We start from the raw sequence: 26,464 nt of genomic DNA on the forward strand, positions 1-26,464 counted from the left end.
CCACACTAGAGCATAAAGAAGTCCTCCAACTACTAATTCAATCAGCTCTACCATTAGCTTGTATGATTACACATCCTTTACCCATTAACAAAAACCACACACACACACACATACACGGATATTTTCATTTTTCCTTTCCCTAAACTAAAGTACTGACCCAAGTTAAAATATGGGGAAAGCCTCTAACCTCTTAAAAACTTGCATATGTATAACTGGAATAATTACTTGATTTGTGATTTGGGGGGACCACTTAATAATATGCTAATTGCCAATTTTTGAAAGATATGTTTTAATAATCATTTATTTTTTTCTGAACGACCTTTAAATGGAATTCCTCCCACCTAAACAATCTATTTTACATAAGAAAATAAGACGTTTCAGTGTTATAAGCAGGCTGTCATCATCACTTAGAAGGGAAAACAATTCACTCGATCACCTCTGAATCTTCCAATTACTCCGAAGTCTTTTCTGCATGGATTTATAGCCATTGCTGGTGGTAAATACTTCCTTTTTGTATGCATTGAAAAGAATGGTGCTCCGAAGCTCTTTCTCCATGGTCACCTTATGGAAAAAAGAAGGGATCAGAAAAAAGGGAAACAATAAACAATATTCCAAAAGAAAGACCCTAAAAGGAACCAACAGTCTACTTCTTATAATTCATTAAGAAAAGGTGGGCTTCCCTGGTGGCGCAGTGGTTAAGAATCCTCCTGCCAATGCAGGGAACACGGGTTCAAGCCCTGGTCTGGGAAGATCCCACATGCCGCGGAGCAACTAAGCCCATGCACCACAACTACTGAGCCTGTGCTCTAGAGCCTGCGAGCCACAACTACTGAAGCCCACGCACCTAGAGCCCATGCTCCACAACAAGAGAAGCCACCACAGTGAGAAACCCACGCAACTCAACGAAGAGTAGCCCCTGCTCAGCTCAACTAGAGAAAGCCCGCGCACAGCAACGAAGACCCAACGGAGCCAAAAAATAAACAAATTAATTAATTAAATAAATGTATTTTTTAAAAAGGTACACTGCTGCAACTTAGCTACAATTTCCCTACAATTCAAAGGCTGAAAGTGAAATGAATAATCACGGCTGCAGAAACCCAAGGCAAACCCTGGGCTTCCCATCAGCCCACTTCCATGGCCCTGCCCTGCCATCACGCTACAATGTGGGGAACCATGTTTCCAACCTGATTCCTCACTGCTAACTACTGTTAAATGTGGGGTATAGTTTTCTAAATTCTTTTTATACATATGGTAACTTATAGTTTTATTTACTAAATAGGACCATATGCACTATTCTGCAACACACTTTTTTCACCTAACCGGGACCTTTCATATCTTTCCATGTCACTATATATGGATCTACCACTTTTTTTTTTAAACTGCTGCACAGCATTCCATTTCATGGATGTACTGAAATTTACATAACCACTCACATACCAATTGACATGTTTTTTCCCCCAAATTTTTGCTAGTAAAAGAATACTACAAACATCATCTTTGAACATGATGTTTTTGTGCACTTTGCATATCTATAAATTCTTACCTGTTGAATGACTAAGTAAATTATTTCCAAATTGCCCTCCAAAATATTGTACTAATTTTTACTTCCATTAATGCTAATATATTTCTGTTTCCACACAATCTTATTTTTAATTTTTTTAATCTTTGCTAATAAGATAGGCAAAAAAAATCCTTATTATTTTAATTTGCACTTTGAAATTAGTGAGATGGCCATCTTTCACTGTTTATATTGGCCACTTGTATTTTTTCTGTTTTTCTTGTTCATATACTCTGCTATTGGGTTTAAAATTTTTCTAATTGATCATTAAATAAAGACTTCCATAAGTTTATTTGTCTTTAGACTTAGCTGCTGGTAGTTTTGGTTTAGTTTGCTTGAATTTTGCAGGCCACACAGCAAGTTTTAAATTTTATAGAGTCGAAAGCATTAATCTTTTCCTTTCTGGCTTCTGGATTGCATGATATATTTAGAAGAGTTTTTATTTTTTTAATAAATAAATAAATAAATTAATTAATTAATTTATGGCTGCGTTGGGCCTTCGTTGCTGCACGCGGGCTTCCTCTAGTTGTGGCAAGTGGGGGCTACTCTTCGTTGCGGTGCGCCGGCTTCTCATTGCGGTGGCTTCTCTTGTTGCAGAGCATGGGCTCTAGGCACATGGGCTTCAGTAGTTGCAGCACATGAGCTCAGTAGTTGTGGCACATGGGCTTAGTTGCTCCACGGCATGTGGGATCTTCCCGGACCAGGGCTTGAACCTGTGTCCCCTGCATCGGCAGGCAGGTTCTTAACCACTGAGCCACCAGGGAAGCCCTTTAGAAGAGTTTTTACCATGCTAAGATTATAAATACATCCAACAATGCTTTCTCCTAGTACTTTTATGATGTCAAAATTTTTAAGACTTAAATTTTAGTCCATTTGGACTTTATTTTGGTGCTTTAATTTTGTTATTGTTTTAATTACTAGCAAGCTGCCTGACACCAATCCATCCCTTCTATGCTAATTTAAAATACCACCTTGCCTATATAATAAATCCCTAAAAACTGAATTTTATCATGAATTCTATATATTCTATCTGCCTGTAAGTTCCTGCCCAGTTCCATACTATTTTAATTACTACAGGTTTATAATATGTATGTTATAATACTTGGTGGTGCTGATACGAGCTAATCTCTCTTATTCCTCTTAAGTTTTAGAATTTTTCTCGTTAGTCCCACATATTTATTTTTTAGGTTGAACTTTAAAATCATTTTGTCAGGTTAAAAAAAAAAAATCCCCCCATGATCCCACCACAGCTATCTTTTCATGTTCCATTCCATCCATGTCTATGCTTATTTTCACAGTGTGTACATACAACATTGTATTCTGCCTTCTGATTAGGTTAGTGGTTGCGTGGTTATGCCATAATAAACTCAATCTTCATGAGCATCTTTTCAATTTTTTGCCATCGTAGATCCTACTGAAATGTACATATTTCTGCTTCTGCCATTAATCATTTTTGCCGTAGGACAGATTCCTAAGAGCAGGATTCCTAGAAAAAGGGGATGGAACTAGGATGTCACATTATGGTTTCTTGTCCAATGCTCTTTCATACTCAGCAGGATGACTAAACATCTCCCAGCCGAAGGCGAGTTAGATTCGAGCCCAGTCTGAGGTCCGGGATCCGGGGCTATATCTGCGCCCCCCACCCCCACTTTTATTTTACCCTAGCGCACCTCGATTTTCTCTAAGACGGGCCCAGCGGCCTCGCGGACAGTCCGTCGAGGCCCTCGCCAATTCCCAACACCTCGGCCGGCCCACCGCGGTCGGAGTCCGTCTTACCTGAAGCCCAGTGACCACCATCTTCACCTGACGCCGCCCAGCATCCTGCGGCCTGGTATCCAAGGCCGCTTAGCAACTGCGGAGGCGAAGCTGCGCGCTGCAAGGGCGTGGACCCGAGCGTGGAACTACCTCCGGAGCGACGTGATGACGACAGGACGGAAGAGGCCGATTTACCTAGCCAGCGAGGAGGGAGAAGTATGGGTGGGGGCAGGGGGCGGGACTAATGTGGGACTGTACCATTATTTTAGATGAGGGGTAAATCCAAATAGAATGTGGATTAACTTTAGGCCAAAGATAAACTCATTTCATTTTCTCCTTTAATACCCAGTCTCATTAAAGCCTGATAAAAATGATAGGCCCCAAGGGCCCAAACTTCGCCCCACCCTGAGGGAGGAGACTAGTGGAGGCTTCCGGCGGAGAGTGCGGAAGGCCCAGCCTTGATCCCAAGGGCGCAGGCGCAGAGCGGTGACCCGACGCGGGGCGGGGCTTTGCGGCTGAGGCTGCGGCTGCTCTTGTGGGTCGGTGTCACCCTTTTTAGAACGCGGGACTCTAGGCACGGCGCGCATTATAGGAGGGTTTCAGCGCCCTGGAAGACCGGGGAGGTCCAGACTGGAGGGTGGGCAGGTGTAGTGGTGAGGATGGGAATATGAGATAATTCTTTCTGTTTGATTAGCCCCGCATCTCTGAGCGCAACAGTGCCACGCCCAGGATGTGGCGGTGAACCAGCCTCTGGGCATCCCCTGGCGGCGAGTTAGACCTGACCAGATTCTACCAAAAAATAAAAATATAAACTGTTTTAAGGGAGCTGTGAGAGGCCGAAGCTGGGCAGACAGGGGTCCCCGTTGAGCAGAAAAGTGAGAGAAGAATGGTTCATTAAGGCAAGGGTTGGGGAAGGGCATTTGGGCAGAAGGAACTGCTTATGCGGAAGAGCCATCGCCAAGTACGGTCTGCCCTGCTGTCGCCGTGAAAATGAGAAACCAGACGCCGATAACCACAAACAGGCAACCCCTCTCCCCAGGGGAGGGCTCAGTGCCTGCCCTGAGGGAGCGTGGACGTGTGTGCAATGCAGCTGTCTCGCTGGCTCAAACCGATGTGAGCAGAGACTAGAATTTTTGTTAGTCTTCAACGGGTACAGAGTAGTCGGAGTTTTAGGGTCTTAAAACACACAAACTACTCCTGTTGCTTTTTCACAACTACTGTGACTGCAAAGTTAAAAAGTGAAGAAGAGGGTGATTGTGATTTCTCTTCCTGAGGATGCTGTCGTTTGGTACCAAATTGGGTGAATACAGTTTGCAGTCAGGCTTTGCCGGAAGACCAAAAAAGCTGCCCAGAGCACTTCTTCCACTATTGGAGGTTGTAGACAGAGCAAGGGCCTTAGAATCAGCTGCCACCAAGTTCAGTTCCTGGCTGTGCCTTGTACCATCTGGGTGACCTTGGGCAAGTTGCTTACTATCTCTGAGTGAAAGTTTCTTACCTGGAAAGTCAAGTTAATAACTTCTAAATGCTGGCTTATTGTGAGGATTGTAGATAATGCACATGTGGCTCAGAATGTGCTCAATAAACCGAGGTGTGAACATATCTGTTCTGATATTGAACAGATCAATTCAAGATTCATAATTTATCATTTTTATTTCCTCTCCTGGTGAAAATTTTGTGATTTTACAGTCTTAGAGCAGATAGAACCATTACGTGTTTCACAACCCATAGCAGGTTGTATACTTTGACAATACTATCACATTTCTGACAACTACGCTCTGTTGCTTTTTGCTTTGGGAAGTTGGGGGGATTTTGGCTTCGCCTTCATCACAGTTCACATTTGTCTATTAGCTGACGCTATTAAGATGGAAATCAAATCATAGTGTTTCGCTCAGAATTCACAGCACATATCAAAGGATAATAGTAGCTCTTCTTGACTCAGCTTTGATCCCCAGTAGGTCAGTGTCAGTGTCACTGGTGTGTTTTCCATGGTCTTCCAGCTTCATCCCCCGTAATTCCTGGGGCAGGGGGCTGGATAAACAAAAATGTAAGGCAAAGAGTGGGACTGAGTTAAGAGGAAAAGGCAGTAAAATCACCAGCACACACTGATATTAAGAAAGTTCTTATTCACAAATCAGAAAGCTAATGAGACCACCATGAAGTAGGTGATGAACCACAAGCTTGTGAAAAAGACTTTTGTTGCACTGAAATAAGGCAGCAAGATCCATCAGATAAGTGCAGGGTGTCCTGGACTCATGGGGTGTTATATGCTCACATTCTGTCCAATCAGAATTGCTTTTAGAAATGGCTAATCCCCAGGACTGTACCAGCCCCAGCCTGGGCTCCCTATGGCCCTAGACCTGCCAAACATACGGAGGTATGTGAGGTAGAGCATAGCATGAACTTGGCAGCCAGGCTCAGACGATGAGCATCCAGTTGAATGCCTCCTCTTCAAGACCCCGTTTCCCATAACCCGGCTTGGCTCTCCTTAGAGATTTTGAAAGTCATTCTGCTTGGATCTAACAGAGTGAGAGGCAGACCAGCACAGAGGTTACCTGTGAGAGCCCCAGAGTCAGCTTATATGGCTCCAAGTCCCAGCTCTGGCCCTTATTAGCTATGTGACCTCCAGGCAAGGTACAACTTCTCTCTGTTTCTTCATTGGTAAAAAGGGGATAGTTGCTACCTTGGGGTTGTTTTGATGAAAACTGAGACTTGCAAAAGTCTAGCACAGAAACTGGTTCAGCATAGGCAGACGTTCTCAAGCTGACTTTGACCAGTTAAGCAAAAAAGAAGTGGTTAACAGGATCAGAATCTCTCAAAATCATTGGGAAAACTAGAGAATAAGACTCAAGGATTCCCAGGAATGACAGGAATGACGCTGCAGCACCGATCTGATGAGGAAACTGATGCTGCCAATAAGTACCAATTGCTATATCGTTGCCACTTCTACACCAGGAGCTCAGTTTTGTGGGTGTTGTTACCGCAGCTACCACATGAAAGAGAGCTCCCAGTTCCTTCCTTGAGTCAAAAATCTGGCACAGGTGCATCCTGAGGCCACATGCCTGGCCTGAGCCGCAGGGTGGGCTGGGAAAGTTAGTATCTAGTATTTTCAGCTACTGTAAGTGGAGGTAGTTATTGCCTCTCATTATGGCTCATAAAACAGGAGATTCCCTGAATACAGCAAGAGGTTCAGACAGGCAGACAAACCTAACAAATGTGCAATCCACCCACCCAAAGAAAGACATCATCGACACAGAAAAATAAGAGGGTGTTGGGTGATACCCTATAGGCTTGTTACATCTCCGTCATTTTACACATTGAGATCAAACTCCAAACACCAAGAGACCCTCTGGTAAAGAGGTGCTGGTTGCCTACCCAACATTTCCCCCTTCTCTCTTAGTGTTGGAACCCCTGTGTTGTTGTGGGGAGTAATGTGCCCAGTTAATCAGACATATATCCCAACCTCCATTACAGGTAGGGTGGACGGTTACTGAGATGCAAGCAGAAGTCATTGGGTGGGGCTTCTGGGGAAGCTCTATAAAGGTGCCCTTTTGCCGTTTCCTCCTTTTTCCCTGCCCAGGACACAGAAGCAGTGGTTAGAGCTCCAGCATCATCTTATGATAATATAACAATCCTAATAGTAGAAACCACTTGCTAAGGAAGGCAGAGCAGAAATACAGAAAGCCTCTGATGACCTGTCATACCAGCCCTGCACCACCTAACATCACCCTTCTTTTATGGGCTGGGAAAAAAAAAAAATCTTATTTAAGCCATCGTTACTCTGGGTCACTGTGACTAGCAGCTGAAGGTAATTCTTACAGATACAAGCTGGCTTCAGTGGTTTCACAGGTGCTTCTCTTCTAGCAATCTAAGATGGCGTCATCCTCCGGTGCATAGGAAAATCCCAGGAAGGCACTTGAGGCCCCGGAACTGCTGGCCATAGTGTCGGGAGTGCAGCCAATGGACTTTGACACAGCTTCTTGGGTGAACTCTGGGTCAAAGTGTTTCAAGTCAGCAGGTCCTGCCTGTGAATATAAGCCAATGATAAGAAGGGAACACTGGGGTCAGAGCTGCCAAAGGAGCCCACAGCCATGAGAGAGATGTCAATGCTCCCCTCTGAGTGCCCCAGGGGCATCCTTACTTAATTGTCACTTATTTATGCATTTACATTGGTCATTGTACTCCATGAGGTCCAATAACAATCTATCAATTCCTTCATCCCCCACCCCAGCACCCTACCTGCTCCACATCAACCCTCCAGACGCTGCTGGTAGGAAGTAGATTGTGACATAAATGCAGTATGAATCAAGGACATAAAAAATGTGCACAACGGTGCTTCCCTGGTGGCGCAGTGGTTGAGAGTCCGCCTGCCGATGCAGGGGACACGGGTTCGTGCCCCGGTCCGGGAAGATCCCACATGCCGCGGAGCGGCTGGGCCCGTGAGCCATGGCCGCTGAGCCTGCGTGTCCGGAGCCTGTGCTCCGCAAGGGGAGAGGCCACAACAGTGAGAGTGGCCCACGTACCACAAAAAAAAAAAGTTCACAACAGATACAGTACAGAGAACAAGCTAGTGGTTCCCAGAGGGGAGAGGGGTGGGAGGAAGGGCAAAATAGGTGAAGGGGATTAAGAGGTACAAACTACTAGGTATAAAATAAATAAGTTACAAGGATATAATGGACAGCACAGGGAATATAGTAATGCTTTATAATAACTTCGTATGGAGTATAATGTATAAAAATATCAAATTACTATGTTGTACACCTGAAACTAATGTAATACTGTAAGTCAACTATATCTCAATAATAAATAAATAAATAAAAATACATTCACATTCTTTGACTTGGTAATTCCCCAATTGGAATCCATCTTAAGGAAATAATCACAATTGTGGGCATAGATATACACTTAAAGCTATTAATCGGTCCATTATGATAAAGAAAAAATGGTAATAACCTAAAGTTCACCATTAGGAATGTGGTAGAATAAATTATGTTGCCAACATAGGGCTGAAATATTATACAGCCACTTAAAATCATACTTATAATGTCTTATATGACTTAGGGAAATAATGACATAGTTTTTAGCAAAAAGAAAGAGGGGAGAGATGATATTTATATATATGAAGTGTGACCTATGTAAAAAACATAGAAAAGACTTGAAGGAAACATGCCAGTGGTGCTTTCTCTTGGGTAGTGAGATAATAAGCTTTTTCTCCTTGATGCTTTAAACATCTGTTTTACACACTTTCTAGAAAGAATACATGTCATTTTTATTATAAGGAAAAAAGCTAAACATAGAGAGAAAATCTTTACAGGGCTTGGCTCTGTCTGGGTGTGCTCCATGACACAGCACTTTAAAAACTGTAAAGAGCTCTGCAATGAGGGTTATTGGCGCTAAAAGTAAAGAAGTGCAGCCTGGCTCCTCACACAGAGCTGAACTGGCGGTCAGGACTTCTGGGCTCTAGACCCAATTCTGTGTCTAACTTATGGGGCGGCCTTGGACAAATCACTGAGCCTCTTAGACCCTTGGTTCTCCCATCTGTAGAAAGACAGCAGGCTCAGATAACCTCCCCAGATACCCTCCAAGCTTCCATCAGCCCTGGGAATCCAGAATCTAGAATGTGAAGACCTCTTACCACATTAGGGTTGAAGGGTGGAGTCAGCCTCTTGTGGTACAAGTCGTCCCAGTTTATGGGGCTGAAGAATACATGGTTCTTTATCTCAAGCTGCAGGAAGAAGGCGCTGATCAGAAGTAGCCCTTTCCATTGGCGTTCCCACCCCACCTCACATGCCTTGGAGCTCCAACTCTATTGGCAACTGGTTGTCAAGCCCTAAACTCTTTACCAGGAAAGTAACTTGCTGTTCTGGCTGGTTTCCTGGGACAAAGGAGTGTCTGCAGTTAGACTTCTCCCCTTCGCCATTATCTCGAACTCCAGCTCTCTCCTCGTAGCAGTTGTTTATTCCACAGCTATTTAGTGAGCACCTACTCTGTACCATACTAGGCTGTAGAGGTATGTCAGTGAACAAGACAGCAGGACCTGCTCTTGGGGGCCCCAGGGGATCTTGGGGACCCCCTGCCCCCCATTCTGCTTCAGTGCATCCTGACTCTTCCAGAATTCTAACCAGAGAAATAGAGCAAATCGACTCACTATGGAAGATTTGGGAAATAAAACCCCAAGAAAAGCTGCAGTTTCCCAAAGATCCAGAATTTAGGATTCAGCCCTGGGCGTGATTCACCACTCCTTTCCTAATCCAAACCAGTGCTGGCACGAACTTCCACCTGTTCCAGCAGGACCCTCTCTCTACCTGTGTTTCTCAAAGAATGATTCTCTGGCTCCATATCAAAACCCCCTGGGGGGTTGCTACAAAGCCAGATCAAAACTATTTCCAGACGAACACCCAAGAAACTGGTAACACTCATTGCCCCCAAATTTAAAAAACCCAGTGGCTGGAGGGACTTTTTCTGAATATCCTTTGGGCTCTGATCTATGGGAATGTATACCTTATTTTAAAAATCATACATATTTTTTAAGATGCAAATTTCCTCTGGAAAGGAGGGGACCTGTCTTCATGAAAGCCCTGTTCTTTAAGCTGTCCAGGGATGGGTAGGCAAATGCCCTAAATGTTATACTTCACAGTACCTGGCATATAGGGCACTTTGTAAAAGCACTACGTGCTAGACACTGGCCTAGGTGTTTGTATATATTATTTAATCTTCATAAGAGCTATGAGCTGGCTGCTGTTATTACAGATGGGGAAACAGGCGCACAGAGAGAGGTTAGCCATGTGCCCAGGGTCCTGCGCCTAGTAATTGGTAGAGGAGGGGTCTGAACCCACGTAGTCTGTCTCACAATCCATGCATCTCAACTTCTACGCTAGAAGAGCAAGCTTCTAGGGAGCATGCACAGTTGGGACAAATTATGAACCATAAGATACAAAAAGGCCAAAAACCAACTGTCACTTCTGAGGTGCTGGGAGCAAAAGCAGGATACCGGGCATGAGCCCTGCACACACCACCACCAAGGGGGTGGGCAGACAACCTAAGCCACCCCTCCTGCCCAACCCACAGATCTGCCCCTACTCTCACCGCATTTAAGGAATGAGTCCACCCTCCTCAGAGAGCAAGCAAGGGCACCTGTTACTTTCTTTTGCCCCCTTGCGCTGTATAGCACAAGTCCCAATAAAGCCCTGCCTGAATTCCTGTCTGGCCTCTCATCGTATTGTCACACTGTGTAATAATTTGTGTTTGTTTGTCTGCCTTCCCCTCATAAACTTAATAAGGGCAGAGACCCAGTCTAACGAATCCCTAGCATTTAGCTCAATGCCTGGCACATAGTAGGTGTTCCATAAGTACTGGTTGAATAAAAGCGTTAGAATGAAGGAAATAAGTAGGCAGCTGTGAATCTCCAAATGCGTGAATTAGCTGTGCCTGGTTTTAGAAAATAGCTGGATGCATGTCACTGCTTCTGGGTTGCCTCTGCAGGAAGCTGAGAGCCCCACGAGGGGCCAGTGCTCCGCTAGCAGGTCACTTACAAAGTCTGTTTGGGAGCCCAGCCGCTGCCTCTGGTCCTTGTGAAGAAGGGCTTGCAGGAGGTCACAGGCGGCCACTGTGAGACCCCCAGGGATCCGTAGTGGCTGGTTCAGAATGTTCTCATACATCTGGGATAAATCTTGGCTGTAGAAGGGCGGCTGGTGAGAGAGAGAGAGAGAGAGAGACGGGAGGATCATCCGTGCTAAAGTGGGCACAGTTCTCAGGGATACTTGGAGCAAAGTGGGCAGCTGGAAGGATTCAGCCAGACCTGTGTCTGTGTGATGGCTCACATGGCAGATGGGAGAGAGACAGAGACCTAAGGGCATCCAGCACAGTGGACAGGCTGTTGGGAAGGCCTAGAAGTCTCTTCCCACCAGTGTGAGGCTTGTGGATCCCCCAGGTGCCTCCTCTATCCCATGTCTCTTAATCCAGCTTGTGCAACGACTTTGCACTTTGCGAAGTTAACAGTTTCCTGTCATCATTTCATCCCAGCCTCATAACCATCCTTTGAGACAGGTTGTAATTTTTCAGATGAGAAGAGCAGGCAGCCTAGGATTGGGTCCAGGGGCCGGTTCCACAACCTGCCAGCACTGTGACCTTTCTGGGTCTCAGTTTCCTTGTCATGTGGCACCACAGGAGTAACATGTGAGATGGTATACTGTAAAGTGCGGAACTGACTTTATTGAAAAAATATATCTAATCCTTGTATTCACTTTGGCATCATCTTTTTTCAGCTTGGAGAGGAGTGATGGCTCATTCAGTTCCTCAAGGAGCCTGAGGAGGCCACACAAGGGACAGATCCACCCCCATCTCTTCCAGAGTTCGCTATACCCCACTCACCAGGCCGTGCAGCATCTCGTAGAGAACGGCCCCCAAGGACCACCAATCCACTGCCCGATCATAAGGCTCTTTACGAAGCACTTCTGGAGCCAGGTACTGTTGAGGGGAAATACATTTATCTGAAAGACACTCAGCCTCTGTCTCCCCATTTGTAAGCAAGGCACTTGGAGGAAAAACTCAACAGGGGTTGATCCTGCTGTGATATTTACTTGTCTGTGCCTATGTTTATTCAGCATCCATTTGTCAAAGACCTGATTTGCGGGGGCTCTTTGCCAGTGTGCTAGGGACATAGAGGAGATCAGGCAGGACTGCCCTGTACAGTTGTATGTGTTGTGCATCACGCAAAAGTACCAACCAAAGGGGTAAAAGGGGCTGCAAGCCTGGCTATGAACAACTTACCAAGCCATATAGGGGTGCATCTGACAACTGACATATATTTATTTTTAAATTTTATTTATTTATTTTTGGCCATGTTGGGTCTTTGTTGCTGCTCAGGCTTTCTCTAGCTGCAGTAAGTGGGGGCTACTCTTTGCTGTGGTGCACGGGCTTCTCATTGAGGTGGCTTCTCCTGTTGTGGACCACAGACTCTAGGTGTGCGGGCTTCAGTAGTTGTGGCATGTGGGCTTAGTTGTTACGTGGCGTGTGGGATCTTCCCGAATCAGGGCTCGAATCCGTGTCCCCTGTATTGGCAGGTGGATTCTTAACCACTGTGCCACCAGGGAAGTCCCAACTGACATATATTTAAAGGGAAAACTTTTTCTAATTAGTCTGCCCAAAGTAGGTGCCTTTATCAAATTTGCTCAAAAGCATCCAATCAGTGTCTTGGGACTAGGAAAGCCCTAGGGATACTCACGGGGCAGTGGGAAGACTAACGGATAAAGTGTAAGTCAGTGTGGCACATACTTGCTCTGGAAATCTTAGTAACAGATGAATGGAAAGGAGTCAGGAAAGAGGAGGTGGCACTTGCGTTCCTCCTGACAGCTGAATGTGTGCCTTGCGCAAGGAGAGAACCTGAGGCAGAGCTGTGCTTCCCGCCAAACCCGAGGGCTTAGTGGCCTCTTAGCCTGGTGTCTCTGCCACTGAGGAAAGGGTCTCAGCAACAGACAAAGCCACTTCGAGAGACTGTGCGTGCGGAGAGGGGCAGGGAATTACGCAGACCTGAGCCCTACTGGGTGTGTGGTCACAAGCAGGTCATTGAACCTCCTAGAACCTTGGTTTCCTCATCCACATAATGGGACCGCAGAATCCCTCTCTAGGGGCTGTGTTAAGGACACATGCTAACATATGTGTTACCCCTTGAACAATGGGAGCAACTGTGGTTACTCCTGTCTGTGCTCCCAGCACCATGGCAGTGGCTGAGTCATGGAAGAGACTCGTCAGGGCCACATGTCTCCGACACAATCCAAGGTGCCGTATCCCCTCCTCGCCTCAGCAGTGTCCAAGGAAGGGACGGCTACGCTTTTAGGCTTTGCGAGGCCAGTTCTGTCTGAGGACACCCTGCCATACCCAAACACTAGACAATAGCTCCTGCTTAGAGAGGCTGTCTGTCCATCAGCTCCCCTAAAACCAAATTGAGGAGACAGCTGAAATCTGAGACCCAGATTCTCAAGCACATGGAGAAAAACAAAAGCTAAGTTCCTGTCCCATGCCAGTTCGGGAGGACTTGCCAGCCCTGCAGCCTCAGTCCCCCACCCCCAATCCAGACATCTGTCCAAGCAGCTGGGAAACCCTTTGGACCCAAGGTCTAAGGAGTTTAAGGAAAGGTTTTTAACCCCAAAGCTGCAGGGAGGCCTTGGCAGGACAGAGAGATGTATGTGAATTACTGCTGAAACTCGCAAATTTTAACCCTCCAGGATCTTGGTGGCTGGAAGAAGGAGGTAGACCAGTGTCTTTACCCTTGCAAACCTCGATCTTAACTGTCAGGCCAGGGCCTCCTGTGGCACATGGACTTCACCCTGTAGGGCAGTGCTGTCCAATACAGTAGCCACTAGCCACGCGTGACTGCCGAACATTTGAAATGTGGCTGATCTGAGCTGAGAGGGACCATAAGTATAAAAGGCATACCAGGTCAAAGACTTACTTAGAAAAAAAAGAATAAAGTATTTCAACAATTTTATGTGGATTGTATGCTGACATGATACTACTTTGCCTGTGTTGGGTTAAATAAAATATATTATTAAAATTGATTTCTCCTCTTTCTTTTTTCTTTTTAAATGTGCTTGCTGGAAATTTTTTAACTGCATATATGGTTTGCATTTCTGTTTCTATTTCTATCGGACAGCACTACTGCAGAGTTTCACCAGCCGGGTCCCAGCAGCCCCTAGAGCTGGTGCCCCCATGACACGGAGGAGGGAACCAAGGCTGAGTGTACAGCCAGCTCGGGGAAGTGCTTGGGTGGAAGAAGTGAGTCCCTCTGATATAAGCTGGTGGCCCTAATCAGGAGCTGTGGTCTCATCCACTCCCAGCCTTGCGCCTCCCAGGAGGTTTAGCTTACCTCTGGGGTGCCACAAAATGTGGACGTGGTCTCCTCAGGCTCTACACCTTCCTTGCAGAGGCCAAAATCCGTCAGCACCACGTGTCCCTATAGAGGAGGGAGGGCAGGGGTGGGAGGGTGGTCTGAGCCAAAGGTATACCCGGGTCTATCCCCAAAGCCCAGATGCCATATCTGGGGCAGCGGCTGTGGGGTCTGTTGTCCCTGGCAAAGGCACGAGCTGGCGGCTCCACTCAGAGACTCAGCGCTTCTAACCTGGATGCTAAGAGCAGCACAGGGGCCAGGTGGGGAGATGGCATTGCACTGTCTACCCCCAGCTCATCACAAACTCAGATCGACAACCTACAACAGCAACAGTTCCAGAATGTTCTCGCTGGAGGGGCCTAGTGTCAGCAGCCCCCTTAACAGAGGGCTGGGGACCCAGAAAGCATGCCTTGTGGCAGCTGAGCGAGAGGGTGGTTGGTAGAGCAGGGAGTGGATGCTGCGGGGCTCTGTCCAGATCCCCTCTTTAGGAGCTGTCCAGCCCATCCCCCTATGCTGGGCTATTGCCCTCATCCAAAGTCATGCCCCCTCTCAGGGGCAATCCCCATCCTATGACTGGTCAGTGTAGGGGCACAGATGCCCAGCCTCCTTGCCTCAGTTTAGGACAGTTCTAGCTCAGGCCCACCCCACCCCTGTACGATCAGCTGAGGAGGCCTCACTTGCAACCACAAGGCAGGCGAGCTGCTTCCGCTGCCCAGTCCTGCCTCCTCAGCCCCTTAAACGTGGATCTCTTGAGACTGTTCCCCAGGAAGCTTCTGCACCCAGTGGTCCATCTCAGAGTCTATTTCCAGGGAACACAGTCTGTGCCACGGAAGGACTACAAAATCCTCGAGCCTCCACATGGCTCCACCCCTGCCCCCCACCCCGTATACACGTACACACACATGGATACGTAGCCACGTGTACACATAACGCACATGCGTGTACATATATGTGTGTATGTGCGTATACAGGCATAGGCACACATGTGCACACATACTTGAATGCATCCCTAGCCCCATGCAGGCATGCGTAATGCGTGCACACACACGGGCACACAGCACACACGTGCGCACGCACACACACATACCCACCAACCTGGCCGTCCAAAAGAATGTTCTCTGGTTTCAGGTCCCTGCAGAAAACGAGAGAAACGGGCTTAGTGACGTGAGCTGGGGACCGGGGTCCTGCAAGAGGACTCTTCATGGAGATGCAGAGATGCACAGGGAGAGCCCGAGGAGGATGGGCACTCAATTCCAGGAAGGAGGAGGCCCCCACTCGCTGGCGGGCCCTCCTCCTCAGACAGAGGACCGGGTTCACCAGGATTTCAGCAGGGTCTGGGGGTCCATACGACGCCTGGCTGTTGGGGCAGAAGGGCCAGGCCTAGCTCTGAGCCACAGGCAGGCCTCACCTGTAAATGATGTTGAGGGAGTGCAGGTAGCCAATGGCGCTGGCCACCTCGGCGGCGTAAAACCGGGCCCGGGGCTCCAGGAACCGGCGCTCCCGCTGCAGATGGAAGAAGAGCTGGAGGGGGAGGAGACAGGTGAGCGGGTTCCTGGGGGGCTCCAGCTCCTCGAGAGTGGGGTGGGGGGCAGCTGGCCAAGTGACCCACTCTCTAAGCTGCAATGTCCTCATACAAGGAAGGGCATGCTGGTCCCTGCCCCACAGAGCGGGCAAAGTGTCAGCAGGAAAGATGAATAGGCAGGGGTGGACCACCTACTGAGTTTCAGGCTCCAGCCAGACCCTCTCACGTCTCTAATCTCCTTTAATCTTCCTGACTACCTTCCAGGTATCAAGTAGGAGGCCAGTTTCACAGAAAAGGAAACTGGAAGAGTCAGAGCAGTCAGGTGACTTGCCCAAGGTCACGTACTGTAGGCAGAGCTGTGATGTGAACCCGGGTGCGTCAAAGATGTGCTTTTCCTCCAACCCAGGTGATAAAATGATTATGATGGTCAAACTGAGCCTAGGTTAGATCTGCTCCCGGGCCAGTTGCTTTGGTCTATTTGGCTGGCGAAGAAAGCCCTTTACCTCCACCAGGGAATTTAGGGATGCAGGACGAAAACTTCCCTCTTGGCATCAGGCTAAGGAGCATGAGGTCACACAGGTTAAATCTGGGGAACTGAGAAGGGCCATCTTGTCATCTTGATCAGAGAGGCAGAAGAGGGAGCCCAGCTTATCCCAGCTGTGCTTCTGGGGCACCAGGTGGCCTCAGGTCATTCCCACAGGGACTGGTCACTCCCATGGAGTGGTCTTTGGTGTAAGATGGGGGCATTAGAAATACTGACCACAGAGCTCCTTTAACATTGACTTTTCCCAGGTCCACTGAAGGGATTCTGGGCAGCTCTGCTTGGAAGTCAAGTAATGATGATGGCTGGGAGTTCGATAGACCTGCCTTCAAATCCTGGCTCTGCCGGGTACAGGCTGAGTGGCCTTGAGCAAGTGAGTTACCTGCCCGAGCCTCGGATTTTTTCAGCTGCAGAATGGGTCTGTTGTAAGGATGAGGGGAGATTGTTCCAGAACCTGGGGCATCATGAGCATGTGGGATGGGAAGCTCCTGCCGAGGGCCGGGCAGGGAAGGCGCCAGGTGGACCTATACCCACCTCTCCCCCGTTGACATAGTCCAGCACAAAGTAGAGCTTCTCCGGCGTCTGGAAGGAGTAGCGCAGGCCCACGAGGAAGGGGTGGCACACGTTCTTCAGGAGCACGCTGCGCTCCGCCATGATGTGGCTCTGCTACAGAGTCACACAGACGGGCTGTGTCACCGCCTACACGGCCACCTCACCCAGGACCTTCTCGTGCCCCTGCTCAGACACCCACCGTGACTCCTCGCTGCCCTCAGAGCCAAGCCCAGGCTCCTTGCTTAGTATCCAGGACTCTGCGGTCTACCTCATCCCTGACCAGTCCACGTGGGTGCACCTCCAGCCCTGGATCCAAATGCCCCGCCCCCCTCCCTGGGACAGTAAGCAAAGCTATGTTAATACCGCATAAATGAGTCCCAAGGACAATCTTGCAGAGGGAGAAGCTGAGCGTTATCCACATTCAGCCTTGGTTGCTGTCCCCCTGCCTGGATGCCATTTTCAGACCATCAAAATCCTATCTTCAAGGCCAACGGCAAGGCCACCTCCTTCAGCTTTCTGAAGGACACCTTCCCTTCGACGTACTTGTTAACATTAATTCCCTCTCCTGAGTCCTCCAACTTGACATCCAGTTCTCTCTCAGGGCCCGCTCTGTCCTTCTTAGGGAGTTGGTGTTAAGAGACTCAAGTCAGCCAAAGTATCTAGAACTCCCCGTTGGCTGTAGCTTGAAGTGCCTTTGGAGCGCCTGAAGTGTGACCCCCACGTTGCACAGATGGGGAGGCCGGCACCTGACAGAGCAGAGGACTGGTCCACCATGGAGCCCTGAATCTTTAGGGGAAATCAGAGAGCCGGGCCGGGTCACCTGCAGGCCCTTGGGGTAAGGCGGTTAGCCTGCCTTCCTGGAGAAGGGTCAGCATCCCAGGCACCACCTGGCCCCCCTGCTGGGCCACTCTGTGCCCAGAGTTGGGATGCATCTTTGGAATCCACCTGAGGCTGGGGGCGGGGGGCCGTCAAGAAGCAGGAGAGGGGATGCCTGGGCCCAAGCCCTGGTACCTCTTTCTTCTTTAAGATGGACTTTTTCTGTAGCACCTTCACTGCGTAGAACATCCCGTCGGACTTGTGCTTGGCCAGTAGGACCTGAGCAGAAAGACAAATGCAGAACCCGTGGTGACTACTCCTCCAGGCTTTGTATTTCTCGATGGCAGTGCAGGCCTCCAGCCCCTGCCCTGCGCCCGTGATTCTGCAGGTTGTAAGCCCCCTCTCTGCACGTGCAGGTAACAGCAGGGAGCAGAAGAGGCCAGAGAAGGGGAGACCCAGGGCTTCCATGCTCATGGGTCACTCACCTTCCCGTAGTTTCCTTTGCCAATGACTTTGAGGAAGTCGAAGTCGGTGGGCCGGGCACTGGGGGATGAGGGAGGGACACGGGTCAGCATTTGCAAGCTTGGGGAACTTGATGCTTTAGTTCAAATCAGAGCTTCTTTTTAACTTTGAAGCTGGAGAAGGCAGGGAGCTTTCTAAGAACGCCACGTTCTCCCAGCCAGGAGGGTCTTATAAGACTGGCCCCTGCCCCTGGGGATCTCACAATCGTGTAAAAACAGACAAGGTTGGGAGAAAACCAGACGCAACAGCATAGAAGGCAAAGGAATCTGACCTCCGAAGACTGAGAAGGGCCTGGAGGGTGGGGAGCTGCTAGTAATGCAGACTTTGGGGGGATACTTCAGCCACAGGGCTCAGCATGGGCAGAGGCTGGGGAATTAGTGGGAGATGAAGCTAGGGGCCGGTCCTAGGCCCAGATGACAGAGGACCTTGACGCTGGACCAGAGAATTGGATTATATTCCCAAGGTGAGGGGGGAGCCAGGGAGGAAAGTTATATGAGAGATGAGAACTCACTTTGGGTTGGCCGAAGGCCCCAGGTTGATATTCCCATTGGCCCTTGGGGGCTAAAGACATTTAAAGAAAAAGTGATTAAAGTCAGAGGGTCCCTAGGCCTTGGCTCCCTCTCTTTCCCCTGGTCCAAGCCCTGCTCCTTTTCCAGTATCTCTACTAGGCTTCTTCCCTCCCCCCTCCCTCCTCCCTGCCTCCCTCCCTCCTCTCTCCCTCCCCCATTCCCCTCCCTCCTCTCTCCCTCCCTCCCTCCCCCCTCCCCCTCCCCCCCTCCCTCCCTCCCTCCCTCCCTTCCTTCCTTCTTTCCGTCCACCTGCCAACCCACCCACCATCTCACCTGCTTCACACAACAGCCTTGGGAGGCTGCTGGCCGTTGTACCAAATGTGAGCGTGAGGAAACTGAAGCCCAGAGAAGAGCCATCCAAGGACTTCCAGGATGCCCCACTGGCCTGAGAACGCAGGTGTCCTCAGGGCCAATCCCATGATTTTCCACCCCATTTACTTCTTGAAGCCCTTGCCCAAGTCTCTTCTCTCTTTACCCCGCAAACGGCCCAGTTCTGTGGGCTCACAGTGACCCCTGCGGGCACCCCCAGTCCTGGGACCGCCCACGCGGCTGACTGGGACTTCCAGGGCTTTCCTCAGCCTTGGGAGGAAGTGAGCCCCCTGGTGGTGGGTGGGGGAACCAAGACCCACTCACCTGCAGACTGCGGGTCCCAGCCGGGCTAGAGTCCATCTTGTAACAGTGATCAGGTGGGCTCTGGGGACACAAGGAGAAGCAGGATGAGATAGCTGATGTTGGGGAATTAGTGTCACCTGTCTGGGGCCTTAGGCACCACTGCCTTCTCCACCCTTCCCCAACCCAGACACCTGCCCGAGGTCAGCAACCCCTGCGTGGGACAAGAAATGATATCCCCTGGACCCAGCCTCTCCCATCAAACATCTCAGGAGGGAGAAGGAGGATGGTCAGCGGTGGCCCCTCCCAGGCTGAGTCCTTTCAAGGGTTGAGGACGGCCAGGGCAGCAAGATCCCTGTGAGCCAGGGCAACTCTGGATATCTGGGGTGGCCAAGGCTGGAAGGAGACTTGCAGAGCATGAAGTCTGAACCCTTCCCCCCATTTCACTGGTGGATAGTCTGAGGCCCAGAAAGGGACTTGCCTAGGGTCCCACAGCTTCTGAGGGGCAGGCTGGGCTCCCCTGGATCCCTGTGGATGGCGCCGGGCTGGGCTCTGTGCTGACTATTATCTCTCTGTCACAGAGACTTCCACCTAATGTCCCTGGAAGGGCAGCTGTCCTGGGGACCTTGGGCCAGAGCCACGGACAGACCCACTGACCTATGTCTGTTTGAGATGAAACAGTGGAGAGTGTGACCAACAGTCTATGTGGCCAGGAGCATATGTCTTCCCTGCCCCCAGCCTGCAGGGTGGGGGAGGCCGGTATGTCCAGGCCCTGGCTCAGCGTGCCCAGGACCCCATAGCCCTATCCCTGCTTGGATGGTCAAGGCCAAGAACCGAGATCTCACCTGAGAACCCAGTTGCTCGTGCAGGCCGCTGGGCACTGTGCATGCCAGGACCACAGCTTTGGCCTACTGTGGGACCTGGGTTGCAGTAGAGACCACCCGTCTTTACAAGGGGGTCCCTGGAGCAATCACCCCCTGGCCTTCTTGGGAGCTGACAAAGTGACCACAGGGGAAGCGAGGGAATGGGCCAGCCCTGTGGAGCCCTGAGAGAGTGAGCCACAGAACTGCCCAGATAGGGAGTGCAGCCTGGCTTCAGCCAGTGCCCTGTGTCTGTGCTCCCGCAGACAGCCCACACGCCCCCCGGGCCTGGCCCTGACAGCCCCTCTGCCAGGCCCCGGCCTCCCCAGCCCCACGTACCTGCACAGCCTGAGGAGAGGCCGCTGGGAGAACCAGTGGTTGGAGCCGGAGGATGGGCAGTGGACAAGAGAGCCTCTCTCTGTTCTCCCAACAAGGGCCGAAGTGTCTGTGCCTGGCGCCGGCCCGGCCCCGGCACCCAGCTCGGAACTCCCGGCCGCAGCAAGGGGGCTGTTGATGTCACGCGGGAGCCAGCGGGGCTTAAGAAGGGACCGAAGACCTCTGTTCCCTCGGGGACGTCGCCTCCCCCTGGGGGGTGTGGGTGGAAGGCGGTGAGCGGCAGCTGCCAGAGAGCCCGGGTGACGCTGGGGCTTGCTAGAATGCGTGTGAAAGTGTGGGGCAAGGAGTGTGTGTGCAGGTTTTCGTGCAGAAATGTGTGTCAGTGTGTCTGTCTGTCTGGTGTATCAGTGTGTCCCTGTATGTCAGGGTATTTGTGCATCAGTGTGACCGCGTTTGTATAATTTTGTCCGTGTGTCTGTACACCTGTGACTCTCTGTTCTCACTGTGTGGAGATGTGCTTCAATGAGTCTCTGTGTAGTGTAGTGTGTGGACATGGCAGTGTGTACCTCTATATGTTAATGTGCTGTGTGTATGTGTATAAGTGTGAGTCTGTGTGATACCTGTGTGTGACAGTCATCATTGTGTGTCTGTGTTCATATCGGTGTATATCAGTAAATTGTGTGTGTGTGTTGTGTGTGTGTGTGTGTGTGTGTGTGTGTGTGTAGGGGGCCTGTCTGTGAGGAGACATGTTCCCCAGGGCCTACCAAGGCCTGGTGCAGACCATCTAGGGCTGAAGATGAGGTTCCAGAGACCTCACTGTGGCAGCCGAGAGCCCTTTGCCTCCCAAGAACCTGCAGGTGTTTCAGAGCCCAGGTGTCTGGTTCAGTCAGCGTGGCCTTGGTCTTTGCTGAACACCTGGCCCTTTGGGCCTTTCCCTGCCGGCCCTCCGGGGCTCTGGCCGCTGTCTCCAGGGCAGGGCTGGTTGGCTGTGTAAGAGCCAGGAAGCAGGGTCCCGGTGGCACCCTGGTGCATGAAGGCCTTGCTGCCTGGTGCGATAATCAGGTACTCACAGGGTCCCTTCCTCTCTCTCGCGGAGGTTACATGGGGCGTTCTGGGGAATGAAGGAGTTGACAGGGCCTGACTAAGCTCCTATCCTTCTGGAACTTTCTATGTGGTTACCACATGCCACACCCAGACCTCTGCAGTTCACCACAGGGTGGGTATCTGTGCAGCTGGGGCCGAGGGGGCTGGTCAGGGAGGGACCAGTGGCCTTGGGGGTTCTCTGTGGGCTCTGAAGCGGGGGTGTCATACGAGGAAAACCCAAGAACAGTATCAGAGCTCTCCATTTTTTAAGAACAGAAATGTTGAACCAATACACAGATGGACAGGATATCATGTTGGCAAAACAAATGCCCAGAACAAGGACATTTCTTTTCAATGATGAGACACTGATGCAGCCTTCATTTAGGAGCACTGCTTAGAACAGGAAAACAATAATAAAAATAATAATAACCTCAGTGTCCCACAGTAGGGCACTTCAGAACACCCGCCGGCTGTAATAGCTCCCTCTCTGGAACTTACATCCCTCTTGAGAGACTGTCCCACTGCTATGTTCGCTTCTCAGTTAAAGTCCTTGAAAGAGTTGTCTGGACTTGGTCCCCACTCCCCCTCCTTTTCTCTCTTGAACCCATTCCCAAGAGGCTGTCATCCCAACATGCCTCCAGAAGAGTGGACCAATGACCTCCTGTACCAGAGCCAGCGATGGATTCTTTGTCCTCATCTAAGTCAGTGTCTCTGAGGACATAACCTGTTTTGCGCAGCTGGCTTTAGGATCTCCCGGTTTCCCTCCTGCCTCGAGGATTGCTATTTCTTCAGATCTTCCGCTGGATTCCCCTCTTTTTTACCCTGAAACACTGGCCCGGCCTCTATCTATACTTGTTCCCCAGTTGACCACAACCAGTTTCATGGTTTTAAGTGTCGACTAAACGCCACGATTTCCAAACTCATCTCTCTAGTTCTGCTTCTCTCCTGACTCTGGCTTCTCCGACACTTCACTAGTTAGATGCCTAGAGGCGCTTCACTCTTAACATGTCCAAAAGGAAAGTCTTGAACCTTATTCCTTCCACTCTGCCCCAGACTACTCCTCCCTCTGACATCCATCTCAGTAATGGTACTACCACCTACTCAAAAGTTCAAGCCACCAACTTGGAATTCATTCTAGAAACTCTGCACCCTCCTCCCTCCTCCATTCCACCATGAAATCCCATTAGACTCCACCTTCAAAATATATCCAGAAACTACTGCAACCACCCTGTCCTGAGCCACCATTATCACTTGCATGGATTATTGCCCTAGCATCCCTACTGTGTCCCTATTTCTTTTTTTTTTTTAATTAATTTTTATTGGAGTAGAGTTGCTTTACAATATTGGGTTAGTTTCTGCTCTACAGCAAAGTGAATCAGTTATATGTATACATTTATCCCCTCCTTTTTGGATTTCCTTCCCATTTAGGTCAGCACAGATCATTGAGTAAACAGTAGGTTCTCATTACTTATTTATTTTATACATAGTAGTATATATATGTCGATCCCAATCTCCCAATTCGTCCCACCCCTCTCTTCCCTCCTTGGTATCCATAAGTTTGTTCTCTACATCTGTAATTCTATTTCTGCTTTGCCAATAAGTTCATCTCTACTATTTTTCTAGATTCAGCATATAAGCGATATCACACAATGTTTGTTTTTCTCTTTCTGACTTACTTCACTCTGTATGACACTCTCTAGGTCCATCCACGTCTCTGCAAATGACACTATATCGTTCCTTTTTATGGCTGAGTAATATTCCATTGTATATATGCCTGTGTCCCTATTTCTATCTTAAGCCTCTAGAATCTTTCTTCACCAAAGCCAGAGTGACTCTTTAAAACTGGAAATCAGATCATGTGACTTTGTTGCTCAAAAACTCCATTGTTCTTCCCACCACACTTAGGATTCAGATCCAAAGTCTTTACCACAGTCAACAAGATTCCATGTGAACCGGCTCCCATCTCCATCTCCACCTGGGTCTCCAGGCGCTCCCTCTCACTACACTAGAACCTGTCTGGCCTTTTTGCTGTTCCTCAAACACACAGAGCGCCCTCTAGACTCCTGTCCCTTGCACTTACGTTTCCCTCTGCTTAGAATTCTTCCCCCAGATGTCTGCATGGCTGGCTTCCACTAACATCACAGAAGTCTCTGCTCAAATGTCACCTCTCGGAGAGGACTTTTCTGATTGCGCATGACTGATTGTCCCAGTTTGTCTTGGACCCTAGGGGTGTCCTGGGATGTGAGACTTTCAGTGCTTAAACCAGTACAGTCCTGGGCAAACCAGGATGGTTGGCCACACTGCAATACAAGTCCCACCGGTTCCCCATCCGGTGTAACACATCACTCTCTGACACTTTATCCTGCAACTCTTTGTTTATTTTCTGTCTTGAACTAGAACATCGGCTCTGCAAGTGCAAAGTCTTTTCTTGTTCACTGTTGAATCTCCAGCATCTAGATCAGAACCTGGAATACGGTTGGTGCTCAGTACCTATTTGACTAATGAATCAAGGGATGAACTGATAAGATAAATTATAGTACATACATAAAATGGAAAATTACCCAGCTGAAAAATGGTATACAAGGGCTTCCCTGGTGGTACAGTGGTTAAGAATACTCCTGCCAATGCAGGGGACACAGGTTCGAGCCCTGGTCCCGGAAGATCCCACATGCTGTGGAGCAACTAAACCCCGTGCGCCACAGCTACTGAGCCTGTACTCTAGAGCCCACAAGCCACAATTACTGAAGCCCGTGCGCCTAGAGCCCGTGCTCCACAACAAGAGAAGCCACCGCAATGAGAAGCCTGTGCACTGCAATGAAGAGTCGCCCCCTGCTCACTACAACTAGAGAAAGCCCGCAGCAACGAAGACCCAACGCAGCCAAAAATAAATAAATAAAATAAATTAATTTATTTAAAAAATGGTATACAAGCTTATGTGAATCAAAATGGGAACATACGTGTGATACAATGTCAAGGCAAAAAGCAGGTTTCCAAATGGTAGGTGACCAGGAATACCATCTTTGTAAAGAAAGTATAGACATGCAAATAACCATCAAAAAAATGGCTGGAGGGACATGACCCAAGGTGACAGTGGGTTATGTTCCTTTTTATCTTTGTACCACTGTGTAAAAATTCTCAAAGTGTTGCTGTTCACTTAATACTTAGGTACTAAGTCCTGGTGGGAGCTTTGACATTGTTGCTGCCCCCAAACACACTCTCCCATCACCTTGACTGTGACTCTCACACCTGAGCAAACTCTCAGCATCTTTCTCTCCTGGTACCACTGCCCTCTGATTTTTCTGGCCAGAGGCTGAATGAACATCGATACTTTTTCCCCGACTCTTCAGACCTACAGAGACCCCTGCAAACTCCCGGCGGGGGGTAGTCCAAGCTCCTCCGTGAACCCTCCAGCCTGTTCCACCCCTAACTTGCCCCAGCCTAGACTTGCATCCCTCTGCCCCATCACTACACTCACCTGCCCCCATCTCCCTGGACCTGCTGAATGCGGTGGGAGTGCGGGTGGTGTCACACAGCTCCCTCTTCTTGGAACACTCCCCTGACCAATCTGGTCTGCTCAGCTAACCTTTGCACCTGTCCTCACTCGCCTTCCCCAGAAGCCCCGCCAGACCACCCCCAGTGCCATGTACCCTAGCTCCCTTCCTTGGGCCCACTTCAGTTATTACACTGCCTTCACGCTACTGTCATTTATTCCTTTACAAGCCTGCCTGCCCAGTGCCTAGCAATGACATACCAATAACAGTGCATACCAACCGGGTCTCATTTCGTTCCTGCAGTGCCACGGGTTAGGAACTATCACCATTGCTGTTTTAAAGAGGAGGAAACAGGCATGGAGAGGCGAAGTGACTTGACTGAGACATCTAGGTAGTAAATGATATAACTGGGTTTTGAACCCAGGCAGTCTGACTCCAAAGCCCATGGCCTGGAATTTCAGGAAGAAGTTAGGAATTTAGAAAAGAAAGGGATGAAGTTAGTGGGAAGGAAGTTAGGATTAAATGGGTTAGTTAGGAAGGAAGAAAATTAGGCAGCTGAGAAGGCAGAGAATTAGTTGAGAGGGAAGGAAGGAAAGGAGCAAAGAAGGGATGGAGGGGGACTTCCCCGGCGGTCCAGTGGTTAAGACTCTGCGCTTCCACTGCAGGGGGTGTGGCTTTGATCTCTGGTCGGGGAACTAAAGATCCCACAAAAAAAAAAAAAAAAAAAAAAGGAAGGGAGGAGGGAAATGACAGAAGAAATGAAGGAAGGGAGTTAGCAAGGAGGGTGTTAGGAAGGAAAGAAGTCCATAGGGTAGTTAGAAAGGAACTTAGCTAGGTAACCAGTTCCCCAGTTTGGTAGACCAACAGGCCGGCAGGCAGGTGCTCTGCTCACAGCTGAGCCGCTCACCTGAGAAGGCTGGATCCCAGCTCAGGTCCTGGGCAGCAGTCCCGTGCCCAGCTCTGCCTTCCGGCCTCTCTGCATGGTCCCTCTGACCTGAAACCCAACCCTGACTTGCCGGACGACCTTCCTGGTCAGGAGCGACCTGTCACCCACTCGCTCAGGCTCCCAAACCAGCTGAAGTTCAACCTCCCAGCCCTGCTGGCTGGCTGGGAACCGGCTGGGAGGGCTTTCCAGTTACTAATTAACCGCTGGACCTGAATCACGATGCTGGCTGCTCCCACTGGCTCCTCCACGGGGCCCTGCCCTGGGGACCCTTTTGAAAAAGGTACAGCACAGCTTAAGTTGTGTGACCTTGGGCAAGCGACTCCAGCTCCCTGAGCCTCATGTGAATCGGTGATGACAGTGTGTGTTCTGCCTTACAGGGAGGCGCTCTGAAGTCCCTTTAACACTGTCACATTTCACTATCT

The 26,464-nt window shown here is 49.6% G+C and overlaps 2 protein-coding genes across 8 annotated transcripts in view; both read right to left on the bottom strand.

The window, feature by feature from the left end:
- Positions 1-3,488, bottom strand: part of IFT52 (intraflagellar transport 52) — a 35,366-nt gene extending 31,878 nt beyond the window's left edge. For 4 of the 6 annotated variants that reach the window (XR_004345706.1, XM_032604518.1, XM_032604516.1 and 1 more), the window contains exons 1-2: positions 3,335-3,488; positions 437-561 (exon numbers count right to left, since the gene is read on the bottom strand). Coding sequence is in view for 5 of the 6 variants with exons in the window: in XM_032604518.1 (XP_032460409.1) it covers positions 437-561; positions 3,335-3,355 (146 nt within the window). In the remaining variant the exon portion in view is untranslated. Of the gene's footprint in view, positions 1-436; positions 562-2,867; positions 3,045-3,334 lie in introns of all 6 variants that reach the window. The other 2 variants (XM_032604519.1, XM_032604517.1) reach the window with 1 other exon arrangement.
- Positions 3,489-4,940: 1,452 nt separating this feature from the next.
- SGK2 (serum/glucocorticoid regulated kinase 2) lies at positions 4,941-26,138 on the bottom strand. 2 transcript variants are annotated; one of them, XM_032607207.1, is made up of 15 exons: positions 26,004-26,138; positions 20,526-20,771; positions 19,351-19,410; positions 18,660-18,709; positions 18,112-18,169; positions 17,822-17,905; positions 16,793-16,924; positions 15,604-15,716; positions 15,291-15,327; positions 14,175-14,261; positions 11,681-11,776; positions 10,843-10,998; positions 8,946-9,035; positions 7,130-7,335; positions 4,941-5,341 (listed from the first exon to the last, which is right to left on the bottom strand). In XM_032607207.1, the coding sequence occupies exons 3-14, from the start codon at positions 19,384-19,386 to the stop codon at positions 7,171-7,173; spliced, it is 1,104 nt and encodes a 367-aa protein (XP_032463098.1). In that variant the 5' UTR covers positions 19,387-19,410; positions 20,526-20,771; positions 26,004-26,138; the 3' UTR covers positions 4,941-5,341; positions 7,130-7,170. The 2 variants fall into 2 exon arrangements, with proteins under 2 accessions (XP_032463098.1, XP_032463097.1); XM_032607206.1 differs by lacking the exons at positions 19,351-19,410; positions 20,526-20,771; positions 26,004-26,138 and adding an exon at positions 18,991-19,076 and having other exon boundaries at positions 4,945-5,341.
- Positions 26,139-26,464: the final 326 nt, after the last annotated feature.

This window comes from Phocoena sinus, chromosome 15 (genome assembly GCF_008692025.1).
Source record: "Phocoena sinus isolate mPhoSin1 chromosome 15, mPhoSin1.pri, whole genome shotgun sequence".
Classification (NCBI taxonomy): domain Eukaryota; kingdom Metazoa; phylum Chordata; class Mammalia; order Artiodactyla; family Phocoenidae; genus Phocoena; species Phocoena sinus.

Coding starts and splice junctions, on each gene's coding strand:
- SGK2 (XM_032607206.1), bottom strand. CDS start 19,074: ATGGCTCTTCTCTGGGCTTCAGTTTCCTCACGCTCACATTTGGTACAA. Junction 17,906..18,111: donor GCAAAGGAAACTACGGGAAG/GTGAGTGACCCA, acceptor CTTTCTGCTCAG/GTCCTACTGGCCAAGCACAA. Junction 15,328..15,603: donor TCCCTCAACATCATTTACAG/GTGAGGCCTGCC, acceptor CGTTTTCTGCAG/GGACCTGAAACCAGAGAACA.